Source organism: Myxocyprinus asiaticus, chromosome 37 (assembly GCF_019703515.2).
Source record: "Myxocyprinus asiaticus isolate MX2 ecotype Aquarium Trade chromosome 37, UBuf_Myxa_2, whole genome shotgun sequence".
Taxonomy (NCBI): Eukaryota; Metazoa; Chordata; class Actinopteri; order Cypriniformes; family Catostomidae; genus Myxocyprinus; species Myxocyprinus asiaticus.
In genome coordinates, this window is record NC_059380.1 from 24,551,215 (window position 1) to 24,566,178 (window position 14,964).

At 47.0% G+C, this 14,964-nt stretch overlaps 1 protein-coding gene across 3 annotated transcripts in view; it reads left to right on the forward strand.

The window, feature by feature from the left end:
• Nucleotides 1-14,964, forward strand: part of LOC127428170 (adhesion G protein-coupled receptor L4-like) — a 60,847-nt gene that overhangs the window by 40,376 nt on the left and 5,507 nt on the right. For all 3 annotated transcript variants that reach the window (XM_051676328.1, XM_051676329.1, XM_051676330.1), the window contains 2 exons: nucleotides 3,445-3,648; nucleotides 14,320-14,540. In XM_051676328.1, the coding sequence (XP_051532288.1) occupies nucleotides 3,445-3,648; nucleotides 14,320-14,540 (425 nt within the window). The remainder of the gene's footprint in view (nucleotides 1-3,444; nucleotides 3,649-14,319; nucleotides 14,541-14,964) is intronic.

The window sequence follows — 14,964 nt, forward strand, 5'->3', positions numbered from 1 at the left end:
TTCAGCTTTCAAGGTTAGGTAGATATGGTTCAAAATATGATCGTTGGTTAAATCATAAATGACAGAATAACATGACTTGAGAAAGAGTAAATAGATAGTAGGGTCAATCCTGTAAATTATATTGTCTACTTAAAGGAATATTCTGGGTTCAGTACAAGTTAAGCTCAATCATCAGCATTTGTGGCGTAATACAACGGCATTTTAGTGCCACATAAAAATAAATAAATAAATACATCTATTTTGAGAATAAAGTCATAATATTTTGAGAATAAATTCAAAATTACAAGATTAAAGTTGTAATATTTTGAGAATAAAGTCAAAATTATGAGAATGAAGTCATAGCGCTACAAGATTAAAGTGATAATATTTTGAGAATAAAGTCAAAATTACACGAATAAAGTCGTAGCATTATGAGATTAAAGTCTTAATATTTTGACAATAATGTCAAAATTACCAGAAACAGCATGTTTGAGCCAGACGATGAGCCAGCAGCTTCATCAGTGCAAGAAATGGTTGTAGATGATTTAGTTAAATCATACTTTAGTTTAGGATTTAGCAACAAAGAAATCCTTTTTCATCTTTTGGCACATCAGCACAAAGTTTTTATTGGGATCCAGACACTGCAGTGGTTATGAATTGAATTTATTCTGGAGAAAGAACCAGACAGACATTTGCATAGTCCCGCTGGGCGTGGCTGATGCTTGGGCTGGGTTTCCCGAAGCTCTAAGTTGAACATTAGTAGCACTTTAATTGTACTTACTACAGCACGTTTCCCAAAAGCATTGTTATCTAAGTAGCATGTAAAAACGCTTGTAAATTAACTAGAGCTATAAACCGCTCTTAAACCCATTAAGTGCAACTACACGTATTGTTCTCGCATCTTTCACAGTTTATCAGATACAAAGGGACATGTAATAAATTATATTAATATATTTTGATAATTGTAAATCTATTGTACACGGTTTCAGAGGATAAAAAAGTGTTGAAAAAATTACATTGAAATCAATAGGCAGTCTCCGCAGTCTGTGCACGCCATGTGATAGGTGTAAATTAGGTCTAAAGATAGATCTAAATTTACATGACACAAAATACATTATGTTTTATTGGGCTTCTTTGATAAGCATAATTGTAATGGCAACAGAAAGATATGTTTTTATTGAACAGATTTGCTTAGTGGACGATTAGAGAGATAGAGAGAGAGACGCACGCGGCTGCATTGCATATGTGTCTGTGTTTGTTAACATTTGTTTTATATTGAGTTTTATCATTAAACTTTATGTTTACTGTTCAGCCAGTTCTCACCTCCTCCGTGCCCATCCTGTACCTGTTACAGTGGTGCCGAAACCCGGTAGGGAGGAGGGATGCGGATGCGCTATCGTGGAGTCCTCACCACTGCCATCCTCCAGGGGAGCAGCCGCGGCTGTCTGCCTGGGGACGGAGGGGTCGCTACCAGCCGCTGAGAGCCGGAGGAACTGCAGCCGTCTGCCGAGAACGGGAGGAGCGGTTCTGTCCGCCAGGGGCTGGAGGACTCTCTGCCATCCGCCAGGGGAGGAGCGAGCTGGCATCCACCAGAGGGTGGAGGAATGGTTGAGGACCGGGCGAAAGCGCGTCTGGGAGCCGGCGAGCAAGTTCTTCTCTCTCTCTCCTCTCTCTTCTTTCTCTCTTTCTCTCTATCTCCACTTGCCCTTTCCCTCTCCCCACGCCTCCCCTCATCTCTCCCCCCGGTTTGCAGGAAGTGGGATGGACCACCGGCTGACAGAACGGCCGGAAGGGCAGCGTCTCCCCTCCAGGGATGGGGGGGAGTTAGTCAGACCGGTGGCGCCCCGGCCTGAATCGGGCGGGGGAGGAGTGTGATGAGGAGGAGGGCGTGGCCGGGCTATGATGGAGCACAGCTGGCACTGAATCAGCTGATTAGCGGGAGAGCGAGAAAAAGGGCAGCCGGAGAGGCCGGTTCGAGAGAGAGACACATGCAGCTACATTGCATATGTGTCTGTGTTTGTTCTTGTTGGTTCTTTCTCCAGAATAAATTCAATTCATAACCGCTGCAGTGTCTGGATCCCAGTAATAACTTTGTGCTGATGTGCCAAAAGATGAAAAAGGATTTCTTTGACTCCAGCCAGGTCTCCTAAGCAACCAAATTGGCCCGGTTGCTAGGGAGGGTAGAGTCACATGGGGTAACCTCCTCGTGGTCACTGTAATGTGGTTTGCTCTCGGTGGGGCACATGGCGAGTAGTGCGTGGATGCCGCAGTGGATGGCGTGAAGCCTCCACACGCGCTATGTCTCCGTGGTAACGCACTCAACAAGCCACATGATAAGATGTGTGGGTTGATGGTCTCAGACGCGGAGACCAACTGAGATTCGTCCTCTGCCACCCAGATTGAGTCACTACGCCACCATGAGGACTTAGAGTGCATTGGGAATTGGGCATTCCAAATTTTAAAAAAAAAAAACAAAACAAAAAAAAAAAGGATTTCTTTGTTGTTAAATCCTTAAGTATGATTTAACTAAATCATCCACATCCATTTATTGCATTGATGAAGCTGCTGGCTCTTCGTTTTATCATTGTGATAATGACATGCTGTTTCTGGTCATTTTGACTTCATTCTCAAAATATTACTAATCTTGTAATGGCACGACTTTATTCTCGAAATTTTGACTTTATTCTAAAATAAATTATGACTTTAATCTCTTAATGCTATGACTTTAATCTTGAAATTTTGACTTTATTCTCAAAATATTATGAAATCTTCGGGGGGGTGTTGGGGGGGGGGTTGTTTGTTTGTTTGTTTACGTGGCACCAAAACACCGTGTTGATTACCACAAAAATTGATTTCGACTCATTGCTCTTTTCTTTAAAAAAATAATAATAATACAATAATCGAGGTTACAGTGAGGCTCTTACAATATTAAAACTCATGAATTATTTGAGCTGTAAAGTTGTTTAAATCATCATTTTTACAGTCATTTAGGGCTTTATGGTTTGTTGACATTACATCATAATGGCCACAAAGTTGTAAAATTGGCTATATCTTTATACAGAAAAGGTTAGTAAGTGATTTTATCACACAAAAATCATGTTTACACACATTGTTTATGTCTTGTGGCTATACTTTTGAAACAGTGAGTATTTTAACGTTCAAAAATTGGACCCATTCATTTCCATTGTAAGTGCCTCACTGGTGCCCAGATTTTCACTTTTTTTAAAGAAAAGGAGAGGCCAGTCAAATTAATTTTTGTGGTTATCAATATTATGCCAAAAATGCTGTTGATTGAGCTTAACTTGTATTGAACCCAGAATATTCCTTTAAGGCACACATTGTGCATTGTTTCATTGCTTGACACAGCTGCCAGTGCCTGTGTAAACATAACATTGTTAGTAAAGCAGAATTAAAAATTTGCTTTTAAGAAGTTTTAAAAACCTGTTCCTGCTCTGTTTTGTGCAGTTGATTGCGCACTATAATGTTCTGACGAGGATAACGCAGCTTGGAATGGTTATCTCCCTTATCTGTCTATCCATGTGTATCTTCACCTTCTGGTTCTTCCGAGACATCCAGAACACCAGAACTACGATCCACAAGAACCTGTGCTGCAGCCTCTTCATGGCCCAGTTCATCTTCCTCATCGGCATCAATAAGTTTGCACACAAGGTATTTGCCTATTATTGAAAGATGAGAAAATTGATAAGCATTTTTATTTCTCTTTCCTTTCTTTTTGACTAGAGGACAACTTAATGTTATAGTTCATGTTAAAATTAAAATTATGCTATCATTCACTCACCTTCAAATTGTTCCAAACCCACATGACTGTCTTTCCTCCATAGAAAGCAAAAGGAGATGTTAGGCAAAATGTCAGTGATTGACAACCCCAAATATGAGAATTTCCTTTTTTGTTTTTTACGAAAGAAAGCACGTCATGCAGGAATAGTTCACCCAAAAATGAAAAATCTCTCATGTACTCACCCTCGTGCCTTCCAAGATATGTATGACTTTCTTCTGCTGAACACAAACAAAGAGTTTAGAAGAATAATTCAGCTCTGTAGATCTTCACAATGCAAGTGAATGGGTACCAACATTTTTAAGCTCCAAAAAGCACATGAAGGCAGCATAAAAGTAATCCATAAAACTCCAGTGGTTAAATCTATATCTTCAGAAGCGATATGATGGGTGTGGGTGAGAAACAGATCAATATTTTTTTATGTTTTCAATATTAAGTTTTATGACAGATTATCATTTTTGGGTGAACTATTCCTTTAATGATGACAGAATTTTCATTTGTGGATGAATTATCCCTTGCAATTCTCTCATGACGAATGTCTCTTACAAAAAAAAAGAAATCTCATTTTGGAAAACGTCCTGGTTACTTGCGTAACCTCCGTTCCCTGATGGAGGGAACGAGACATTGTGTCGATGTAGTGACACTAGGGGTCACTCTTGGGAGCCCGAGACACCTCTGGTCTTTGATAAAAGGCCAATGAAAATTGGCGAGTGGTATTTGCATACCACTCCCCCGGACATATGGGTATAAAAGGAGCTGGTATGCAACCACTCATTCAGGTTTTATGCTGAGGAGCCGAGACAAGGTCCCGGCCATTTCAGCGGGTAGTTCAACGTTGTGGCAGGAGGGACACAGCATCTCATTCCCTCCATCATGGAACGGAGGTTACGCAAGTAACCAGGACATTCCCTATCTGTCACAACTGGCTGAACTGTGTTACGTGAACTGGCGGTGTGTGACGGGCAGACCACTGTGTGCCTTGTAGCCAGCGCACCAGGCCGAGTAACCTCCCCCAACACAGTTATGAGTGTCGAACGGCCCTTTGAGGACAAGTCGACTACCCAAAAAGATAGAGACGGGCTAGCCCAGTCGTGGCCTCTTATCCCCTTTTTTTCCCAATCCCTAAAAAAAAGGGGGATTAACCAACTGGGCCCACCAGGTCTAGTCAGGGGGGGTGTCCCTCCTAAGGGGAAGACACCGCGGAGACCACACCCCACCCAGAGAAGGGGGGGGGGGGTATTTAAGTGGAAATACATCACATGGTCTTGCCGAGCTACACTATATTGCCAAAAGTATTCGCTCACCCATCCAAATAATTGAATTCAGGTGTTCCAATCACTTCCATGGCCACAGGTGTATAAAATGAAGCACCTAGGCATGCAGACTGCTTCTACAAACATGTGAAAGAATGAGCCGCTCTCAGGAGCTCAGTGAATTCCAGCGTGGTACTGTGATAGGATGCCACCTGTGCAACAAGTCCAGTCGTGAAATTTCCTCGCTACTAAATATTTCACAGTCAACTATCAGTGGTATTATAACAAAGTGGAAGCGATCGGCAATGACAGCAACTCAGCCACGATGTGGTAGGCCATGTAAAATGACAGAGCGGGGTCAGCGGATGCTGAGGCGCATAGTGCGCAGAGGTCGCCAACTTTCTGCAGAGTCAATCGCTACAGAACTCCAAAGTTCATGTGGCCTTCAGATTAGCTCAAGAACAGTGTGTAGAGAGCTTCATGGAATGGGTTTCCATGGCCGGGCAGCTGCATCCAAGCCATACATCACCAAGTGCAATGCAAAGCGTCGGATGCAGTGGTGTAAAGCACGCTGCCACTGGACTCTAGAGCAGTGGAGACGCGTTCTGTGGAGTGACGAATCACGCTTCTCCATCTGGCAATCTGATGGATGAGTCTGGGTTTGGCGGTTGCCAGGAGAACGGTACTTGTCTGACTGCATTGTGCCAACTGTGAAGTTTGGTGGAGGGGGGGATTATGGTGTGGGGTTGTTTTTCAGGAGCTGGGCTTGGCCCCTTAGTTCCAGTGAAAGGAACTCTGAATGTTTCAGCATACCAAGAGATTTTGGACAATCCATGCTCCCAAATTTGTGGGAACAGTTTGGGGATGGCCCCTTCCTGTTCCAACATGACTGCGCACCAGTGCACAAAGCAAGGTCCATAAAGACATGGATGAGCGAGTTTGGTGTGGAAGAACTTGACTGGCCCGCACAGAGTCCTGACCTTAACCCGATAGAGCACCTTTGGGATGAATTAGAGCGAAGACTGCGAGCCAGGCCTTCTCGTCCAACATCAGTGTCTGACCTCACAAATGCGCTTCTGGAAGAATGGTCAAAAATTCCCATAAACACACTCCTAAACCTTGTGGAAAGCCTTCCCAGAAGAGTTGAAGCTGTTATAGCTGCAAAGGGTGGGCTGACGTCATATTAAACCCTATGCATTAAGAATGGGATGTCACTTAAGTTCATATGCATCTAAAGGCAGATGAGTGAATACTTTTGGCAATATAGTGTATGTCGGAAGTATGCCATGTGGGGGAGTCCCAAGGTAGGTCCTGCCCTACGAGGGAGGAGTTACTACAAGCATGGTGACTGGGGCAGAGGGGCCTCTGCCCAAGGAAGATGCAGTTTGCAGACAGGGAAACGAATTAGCCGAAGATACACGTTGCATGGGGTTACCTACGGTGAACCACCACATGTAGAGCACCTACCCCAGTACAGGGCTTAGTTAGCATGTGTACTGAGCCGGCAGTGAGTCTCTCCGCAAACTCGTCTGCCACAGGGCTTGGAGGAAATCAACCAGGGAACACAGTTTGTGAACACTACTGGGAGTTAACGGCACATGTCTCCAGCTCAGGGGAGGTGAAAGGAGCTATGCTCAAGCGATACACCCGGCCGGCTCTCCTGGACTTACCTGCTTGTGCGTGCCACTACACGGGACGAAACCGGTTCCACCCAGAGATTGTAGAACCTCGCAAAGGTGTTGGGTGTTGCCCAGCCTGCTGCTCTGCAAATGTCTGTTAGAGAGGCGCCCCTGGTCAAGGCCCAGGAGGCCGCTACACCCCTGGTAGAATGAGCCCGTAGCCCTACCGGGGGCAGCACGTCCTGGGCATGATATGCCATAGTTATGGCGTCAATGAGCCAGTGGGCGATCCTCTGCTTGGACACAGCGCTACCTTTCCGCTGTCCACCAAAGCAGACAAAGAGCTACTCAGAGACTCTAAAACTCTACGTGAGATCCAAATAGATGCGTAAAGCGCACACCGGACACAGCAATGTCAGGGCTGGGTCTGCCTCCTCCTGGGGCAGCGCTTGCAGGTTCACCACCTGGTCCCTAAAAGGGGTCGTGGGAACCTTGGGTACATAGCCTGGTCAGGGTCTCAGGATCACGTGAGAGTAGCCCAGACCGAACTCCAGGCACGTTTCGCTGACAGAGAATGCTTGCAGGTTTCCTACCCTCTTGATGGAAGTGAGCGCAGTCAGGAGGGCAGTCTTCAAGGAGAGTGCCTTAAGCTCAGCTGACTGCAAAGGCTCAAAGGGGGCTCTCTGTAGACCCTGAAGAACTACAGAGAGGTCCCATGAGGGAACGAGGCATGGTCTGAAGGGATTCAACCTCCTGGGGCCTCTCAGGAACCTGATGATCAGGTCGTGCTTCCCTAAGGACTTAACGTCCACCGTGTCGTGGTGTGCTGCTATAGCGGCTACATACACCTTCAAGGTGGAAGGGGACAGCCGCCCTTCCAACCTCTCCTGCAGGAAGGAAAGCACCGATCCGACTGTGCATCTCTGGGGGTCTTCACATCGGGAAGAACACCACTTATCGAACAGACGCCACTTAAAGGCATACAGGTGCCTCGTAGAGGGGATCGTGTCTACCACCGCGGGTGATAGACCGCTTAGGTCTTCCGTGTCCCATCCAGGAGCCAGACATGGAGATTCCAGAGGTCTGGTCGTGGGTGCCAGATTGTGCCCTGTCCCTGAGAAAGAAGGTCCATCCTCAGGGGAATTTGCCAGAGGGGGGCTGTCGCGAGGAGCGTGAGGTCCGAGAACCACATCTGGGTGGGCCAGTAGGGTGCTACCAGGATGACCTGCTCCTCATCCTCCCTGACCTTGCACAGGGCCTGTGCAAGTAGGTTTATTGGGGGAAACGTATATTTGCGAAGTCCAGGGGGCCAGCTGTGTGCCAGCACGTCTATACCAAGATGTGCCTCGGTCAGGGCATACCAGAGCGGGCAGTAGGAGGATTCTTTGTAGGCAAACAGGCCTACCTGTGCCTGTCCGATTCGACTCCAGATCAGCTGGACCACTCTCCACTCTCCCCTGAGGGTAACCTGCTGTGACAGCACGTCCGCTGCAGTGTTGAGGTCGCCCGGGATATGAGTGGCTCGCAGCGACTTGAGGTGCTGCTGACTCCAGAGGAGGAGACGATGGGCGAGTTGTGACATATAACGGGGGCGCAGACCACCTTGACGGTTGACATATGCTACCGTTGCCATGTTGTCTATCCAAATTAACATGTGCTTGCCCTGGATCAATGGCCAGAACCTCTGCAGGGTGAGCAGAATTGCTAGCAACTCGAGGCAATTGATGTGCCAATGCAGCTGCGGGCCCTTTGATAAGCTGGCGGCTGCGTGCCTGTTGCAAACAGCGGCCCAGCACATTTTGGAGGTGTCTGTCGTAACCACGACGCACCTGGAGACCTGCTCTAGGGGAACGCCTGCCCATAGAAATGTAAGGTCGGTCCAAGGGCTGAAGAGGCGGTGACAGATCGGCATGATGGCCACGCGATGTGTCCCGTGGCACCATGCCCATCTCGGGACTCGAGTCTGAAGCCAGTGCTGAAGCGGTCTCATATGCATCAACCCGAGCAGAGTGGCCACCGCTGAGGATGCCATATGCCCCAGGAGCCTCTGAAAGAGTTTCAGTGGAACCGCTGTTTTCTGTTTGAACACCTTCAAACTGGTCAGCAGCGACTGTGTGCGTTCGTTCGTGAGGCGCACCGTCAATGAGACTGAGTCCAACTCCAAACCCAGAAAAGAGATGCTCTGAACTGGGAGGAGCTTGCTCTTTTCCCAGTTGACCTGAAGCCCTAGTTAGCTGAGGTGCGAGAGCACCAGGTCCCTTTGTGCACACAGCATATCCCGAGAGTGAGCTAGGATTAGCCAATCATCGAGATAGTTGAGAATGCGAATGCCCACTTCGCTTAACGGGGCAAAAGCTGCCTCTGTGACCTTCATGAAGATGCGAGGGGACAGACCGAAAGGGAGGACCTTGTACTGATACACCCGACCCTCGAATGCAAACCGCAGGAAGGGTCTGTGTCGAGGTAGAATCGAGACGTGGAAGTACACGTCCTTCAGTTCTACTGCCGCGAACCAATCTTGATGCCGGACGCTCGCCAGAATGCGTTTTTGCGACAGCATCTTGAACAGGAGTCTGTGTAAAGCCTGGTTCAGTACTCGCAGGTCCAAGATTGGCCACAACCCACTGTCTTTTTTTCTGTACAATGAAGTAGGGGCTGTAAAACCCCTTCTTCATCTCGGCTGGAGGGACAGGCTCTATCGCTTCCTTCTGTAGGAGGGTAGCGATCCCCGCATGCAAGGTAGCAGCATTCTTGCCCTTCACCGAGGTGAAGTGGATGCCGCTGAACCTGGGCAGACGCCTGGCGAACTGAATCGTGTAGCCGAGTCGGACGGTCCGGATCAGCCATCGCGACGGATTGGAAAGTGCAAGCCACGCATCCAAGCTCCGAGCGAGGGGGACCAAGGGGACAATCCGTGCTGAGTTCAGGGACATCGAAGCACTTACCTGGCTCCTTGTGACCATCCCCGGAACAGCCTAGGACGGGGGTGGAAGAGACCTGTCCTTGTGACCCGTGGAGACTGTCACACAGGGGTGGATTTGTGCCACAGCTGGGCACGCAGGGGCAGGGAGACTGCCGCTGGAGTGCCAAACCTGTAAGGATGGAAAGGTGGACGGTGGTCATGATGATGGCCGTGCACACCAGGTATGTGACCCAGGGAATGAGGAAACCGCTCTTTTGCTGAACTGTTGGGTACCGCAGCCACTTGTGCATGCGGCGAAATTAAATGAAAAAGCAACAAAAGATTCTCCTCCCGGCCCTGGATCACTGGGAGTGATCTGCTTACCAGCTCCAAGGTGGGTTTCATCGTCCCTTGGTCGCCCGTCTCAGGGGTGCTTCGAAGCCTTCCGAGGGTTCTTGGTAGCCAGCCATGAGACGGGTGGTGTCTGCTTCCTGCGGTGGGCTCCACGCTGGGCCAGGCCGAAGGGGTGGGCTGTGGCGGAGCCGGTGTAGTCACCGCAGGGGGAGACCCTTGATGACGAGCAGGCGGGGTGCGGGATCTTGAGCCATGCCGGGGCAGGATGTGCCAAATAGCCTCCGTCTGCTGCTTCACCGTCGAGAACTGCTGGGCAAAGTCCTCGATGGTGTCGCCGAATAGGCCAACCTGGGAAATGGGTGCAGCAAGGAACTGTGCCTTGTCGGCCTCACCCATCTCGACCAGGTTGAGCCAAAGGTGGCGCTCCTGGACCACTAAGGTGGACATCGCCCACCTGAGAGACCGCGCCGTGACCTTTGTCACCCGGAGAGTCAGTTGCCGAGTGCAGCTCCTTCATTAAATCTGGGGCGGAACTACCCTCGTGCAGTTCCTTTAGCATCTAGGCTTGGTGGATTACAGGAGAGCCATGGCGTGTAGGGTGGAGGCGGCTTGTCCAGCGGCACTGTAGGCTTTGGCCGTCAGGGACAACGTGAACCTACAGGCCTTGAACGGGAGCTTTAGGCGTCCGTGCCAGGTGGCAGCGCTCAGCGGGCATAGGTGCACCGCGAGCACCTTATCCACCGGGGGAATCTCCGAATAGCCACTGGTCGCCCCGCCATCGAGGGTAGTGAGGGCGGGGGAGCTGAAAGATCGGGACCGGGCAGTAAAAGGTGCCTCCCACGATCTTGTCAGCTCCTCATGCACTTCAGGGAAGAAAGGGACTGGAGCAGGGCGTGGCTGCTTTGAGAGGTGCCACGAGCCCAGGAACCAATCATCGAGCCCCGAGGGTTCAGGGGAGAGTGGAGGGTTCCACTCTAGCCCGACGCTCGTGGCTGCCCGGGAAAGCATGTCCATCATTTCCGCATCAGCCTGTGACTGGGCAACCGTACCCGAGGGGGGGAGCCCAGCTGAGGCTTCTGTGTCCGACTGGATGAGAATAAGAGGTCAAACTCGCCATGAGATGAGCCGGCAGACTCATCCAGAAGCCCGATCAGGGCAGACGAGCGTGCTGGGGAATGGGAGGTCCGTGGGGGGATACCCGGCGGAGGTGGTCCCATTGGGGTCCCCAAATCGCCCCCAGTGCTAGGCCCGCTGCCCTCATACCCGTAGGTAGAATTACCGAGGCGGGGAGCCGCTGGGGCCGCAACGTTGCCATGGTCATGTTCTCACAGTGAGTACATGATCCATCAATGAATGCTGTCTTCACATGGGTCACGCCCAGACACGAAAGACAGCAATCGTGACTGTCAGAAGTTGAGAGGTAACGACCGCATCCAGGAATAACACAAATGGAAAGGCATCTTTAAAAGATGCATCTTTAAAAAGACGTTCTGTGTGTGCCGCTCTTTTAGAGAAATATACTCTTTTAGAAAAATATACTCTGAAAAAAAAAATTTTTCTGCCGAAGCGCACAGGGACGTTCTCTGCAGTGCATCAGTGCAGAGGAGGGAGAAGCTGCTGAAATGCACCATTAGATCCAGCAGAGGTGAATGAACAGTCAGCTCAGTAAACATCGACCGTTCAGCTCCGAAGAGAAAATCTGAATGAGTGGTTGCTGTAGGGCTTTACTGGTTGTTTAGATCAGTGTTACTATCAGAAAAAATTAATAATTATTTCTGTAGTTATTAATCAATATTTAAATTAATTAATTGGATCTAACTCATTAAAACCTCATATGGGACTGCAGTAAATGTAGTGTGCTACGTTTAGGAGCAAGTTTGGTTATTAGCAATGATTAATAATTATCAAAGATAATTATTAATTATTAAAATCAATAGAACATTGATGAGAATCAATGTTAGCTTTTTTTAATCCTTTAAAATCAACACTTATCAAAGATAATCGTTAGTTGTTAACATCGATGAAACATTAAAACTAACACTAGCTTATTGATCATTCAAATTCAATCAAAGATAATTATCAATTATCAACAATCAATAGAATATTAATAAGGATTAACATTGACGGGGCACCACCCTGAAATCAGGGACTAATAACCGAATATTAAAACCAGTCTCAATATTAGATTGTTTTCTTAGGAAAATCGACATCCGAAGAATATCGATTTTCGGGAAAAAAACAATGAATGAAGGTTTGAATCCGAGCACTGACATCCCGTCAGCATGACACAGGCGTATGCAAAACAAACCAAAACACTTCTCTTTGTAATATAAACAAAGTTTATTTATGCAGTAATATAAATTAATAATTAATACAATGCAGTCAATAAACTTCCGACTTACAACTACAAACTAAACAGTGATATGATTAGATATGGAAATAAAAATAATTCTATAACACAAGGTGTGTGTGCGACAGTGTGTGTGTGTGTCAGTGTGGTTAGTGTGAGAGAGAGAGATAGAGATGATTAAGTGACAGCCCGAAAGCTGATTTCGCGATAGCTGGAGATAAAGCAGCCGTGTTCATCACTCAGAGACGCGGTTTTACGAGCGGGGCTCGTAAAAGTCCCTTGTTATTTGACTCTTTAATGGATGAACTCAGTTGCTGTCTCACCCGCGATGGCGAAAATGCACAACAGTCCAATTTGGTTGGACCACAATACAGCAAAACAAATTCGTGATAATTAATACCCTGAGTATTAATAATGAGCGGACATGGCGGTCCGTAAACTGTACAAGCAAAAACCTTGAAACACAAGAATAACACGCTATAATATTCTATCTCTGCCCAGACGTAACCTCTTACTTGAATCGCATGAGGACACAGGTAGAATGTGTTTTCCTCCGTCCTTTAACTCTGACCCGGTTCCTTGAGGCTCGTGTGATGACGAGAGGTCGTTTCCTCACGCTGTCGGCGGGCGGTACGGCCATTGATTGTCGGCGGCCGGTACGGCTGTTGATTCTCGGCGGGCTGGCGGAGAACTCAGAAATGTCAACTTGATTGAAGATGGAAGAGAAATCTTTAATCTCTTCACTTCTGTAGGCCAACGGATGAAGATGCGAATTGCTCGGCGGTCTCCTTCGGATCCGTTAGAGTGTTCGGTTGAACACAGAGTATCTCAATTCGTCCAGCGAGATGGAGATTGTATGGCTACAGTTTCAAGTCGGACATTACTTCCTTATGCCACGAGGCTGCACCGGAGAGCAGCAGAAAGCTACGTCCGTATTCGGTGAACTAAGTCGCTGGAAGCAACTTTGGAAGCATTTCAGAATTATTTGAAGTCCTGATGATGTCATGTTTGAGGGACGTTCTGTGGTGTGCCTCATCCAATAGGAGTTGAGAGCTCGATCCTTTAGAGGGCAAGGCTTCATGGATCTGTAGTCTGTTTTGGACTCCCTTTGTTTGATTTTGGCGCGATTTTTATCAGTAAAATTTACGACTAAGAAGGTGGGGGCTTGAGGAATGTTTTTATGACTGTTAGGCCTGCCTTTGTCTTCTATCTGAATACATGAGGCCCAACACTGCGTACCAGCTCCTTTTATACCCGTATGTCCGGGGGAGTGGTATGCAAATACCACTCGCCAATTTTCATTGGCCTTTTATCAAAGACCAGAGGTGTCTTGGGCTCCCAAGAGTGACCCCTATTGTCACAACATCGACACATCGTCGAGTGAGTGACAGATAGGGAACTTGCAGCAAACTCGCCACAAATTCGCAACTCATTATGTTCACATGCAGACAAGCTTGATTTTCACCACAACATTTGCCAGAGGTTTGCAGCTCTTCACTGGTAGTGGAGAACCTGCAGCAAACCTTTGTCAACAATGAAGGGTTTGCTGCAAAGCTGATTTGCATGTGAAAATAATGATTTTTTGTAAGGGGTCACTGGGGGGACTGTTCACCTTCACCACCAATCCATCGTCCTTGGACTTTATGATAAATGTAACTGATGCCATTTTCAAATCATTTCGGAGCATTCCATTACTTTACACAAGGAGTTATTGTGATACTTTGTCGAACTTTGAATGCAGCATATTTCTGTAGTGCTTTTTGTCATTTTTTAAAATAAAATATTGTTATTTTTAGTTATAATATACTATGAATATTAAAACGTTTTGCAGTTAAACATGCAGTAATATCCGAAGATTGCCGAGCCTGTGACGGAATCATCCAAACTGAGAAAGACCGTTCTGTAGGAGACGCTTTAATGGTGCAGGGTTCCTATGGTGACACCTCACTTATGAGACTGCCCTGATCTTTTTAAGCCACAGTGTACTCCACTCTCCCCAACATTTTAAAAAATATATATTTGTCTGAATGAGTTTGAGACATATTTTTTTACTGTGTGTGTTTCAGTGGTTCTGTTCACTTATTGCGGGCCTGCTTCATTATTTCTTCTTGGCTGCATTTGCGTGGATGTGCATTGAGGGAATTCATTTATATCTGATCGTTGTTGGCGTCATCTATAACAAAGGTTTCCTCCACCGGAACTTCTACATATTTGGTTATGGGAGCCCTGCTGTGGTCGTTGCCATATCTGCAACTCTTGGCTACAAATATTATGGCACCAGTACTGTGTAAGTTTTTAGTATTGTAAAAAATGTCCATAGATATTAATGAATTCAATGATGCCTCAAATCATGGATTACATCTTTACACCCGGAACATCTTAGCAATGCTTTAGCATACACCAAGTGTACCTTAGCACCCACATAGCACCATGCTAAAAACCTCTCAGAACACCTTAAAAAAAAATGCATAGCAATGTCCTGGAAACCACCCAAAACATCCTACACTATAAAACATTTTTTGTCAGGCAACCTGTAAAATATGCTCCATATGGTAACATCTCAATTAATTCGTTTTGTACAAACCAGAAGTATTATTTGATTTGACCGAATCAACCTGAATACTTTACATTTTACCTACTAAAGTGATTTGTAAGGGTTTGATCAAATAGAAATAGATAATTAAGGTACAAGTTGCACAGTACCACATTTA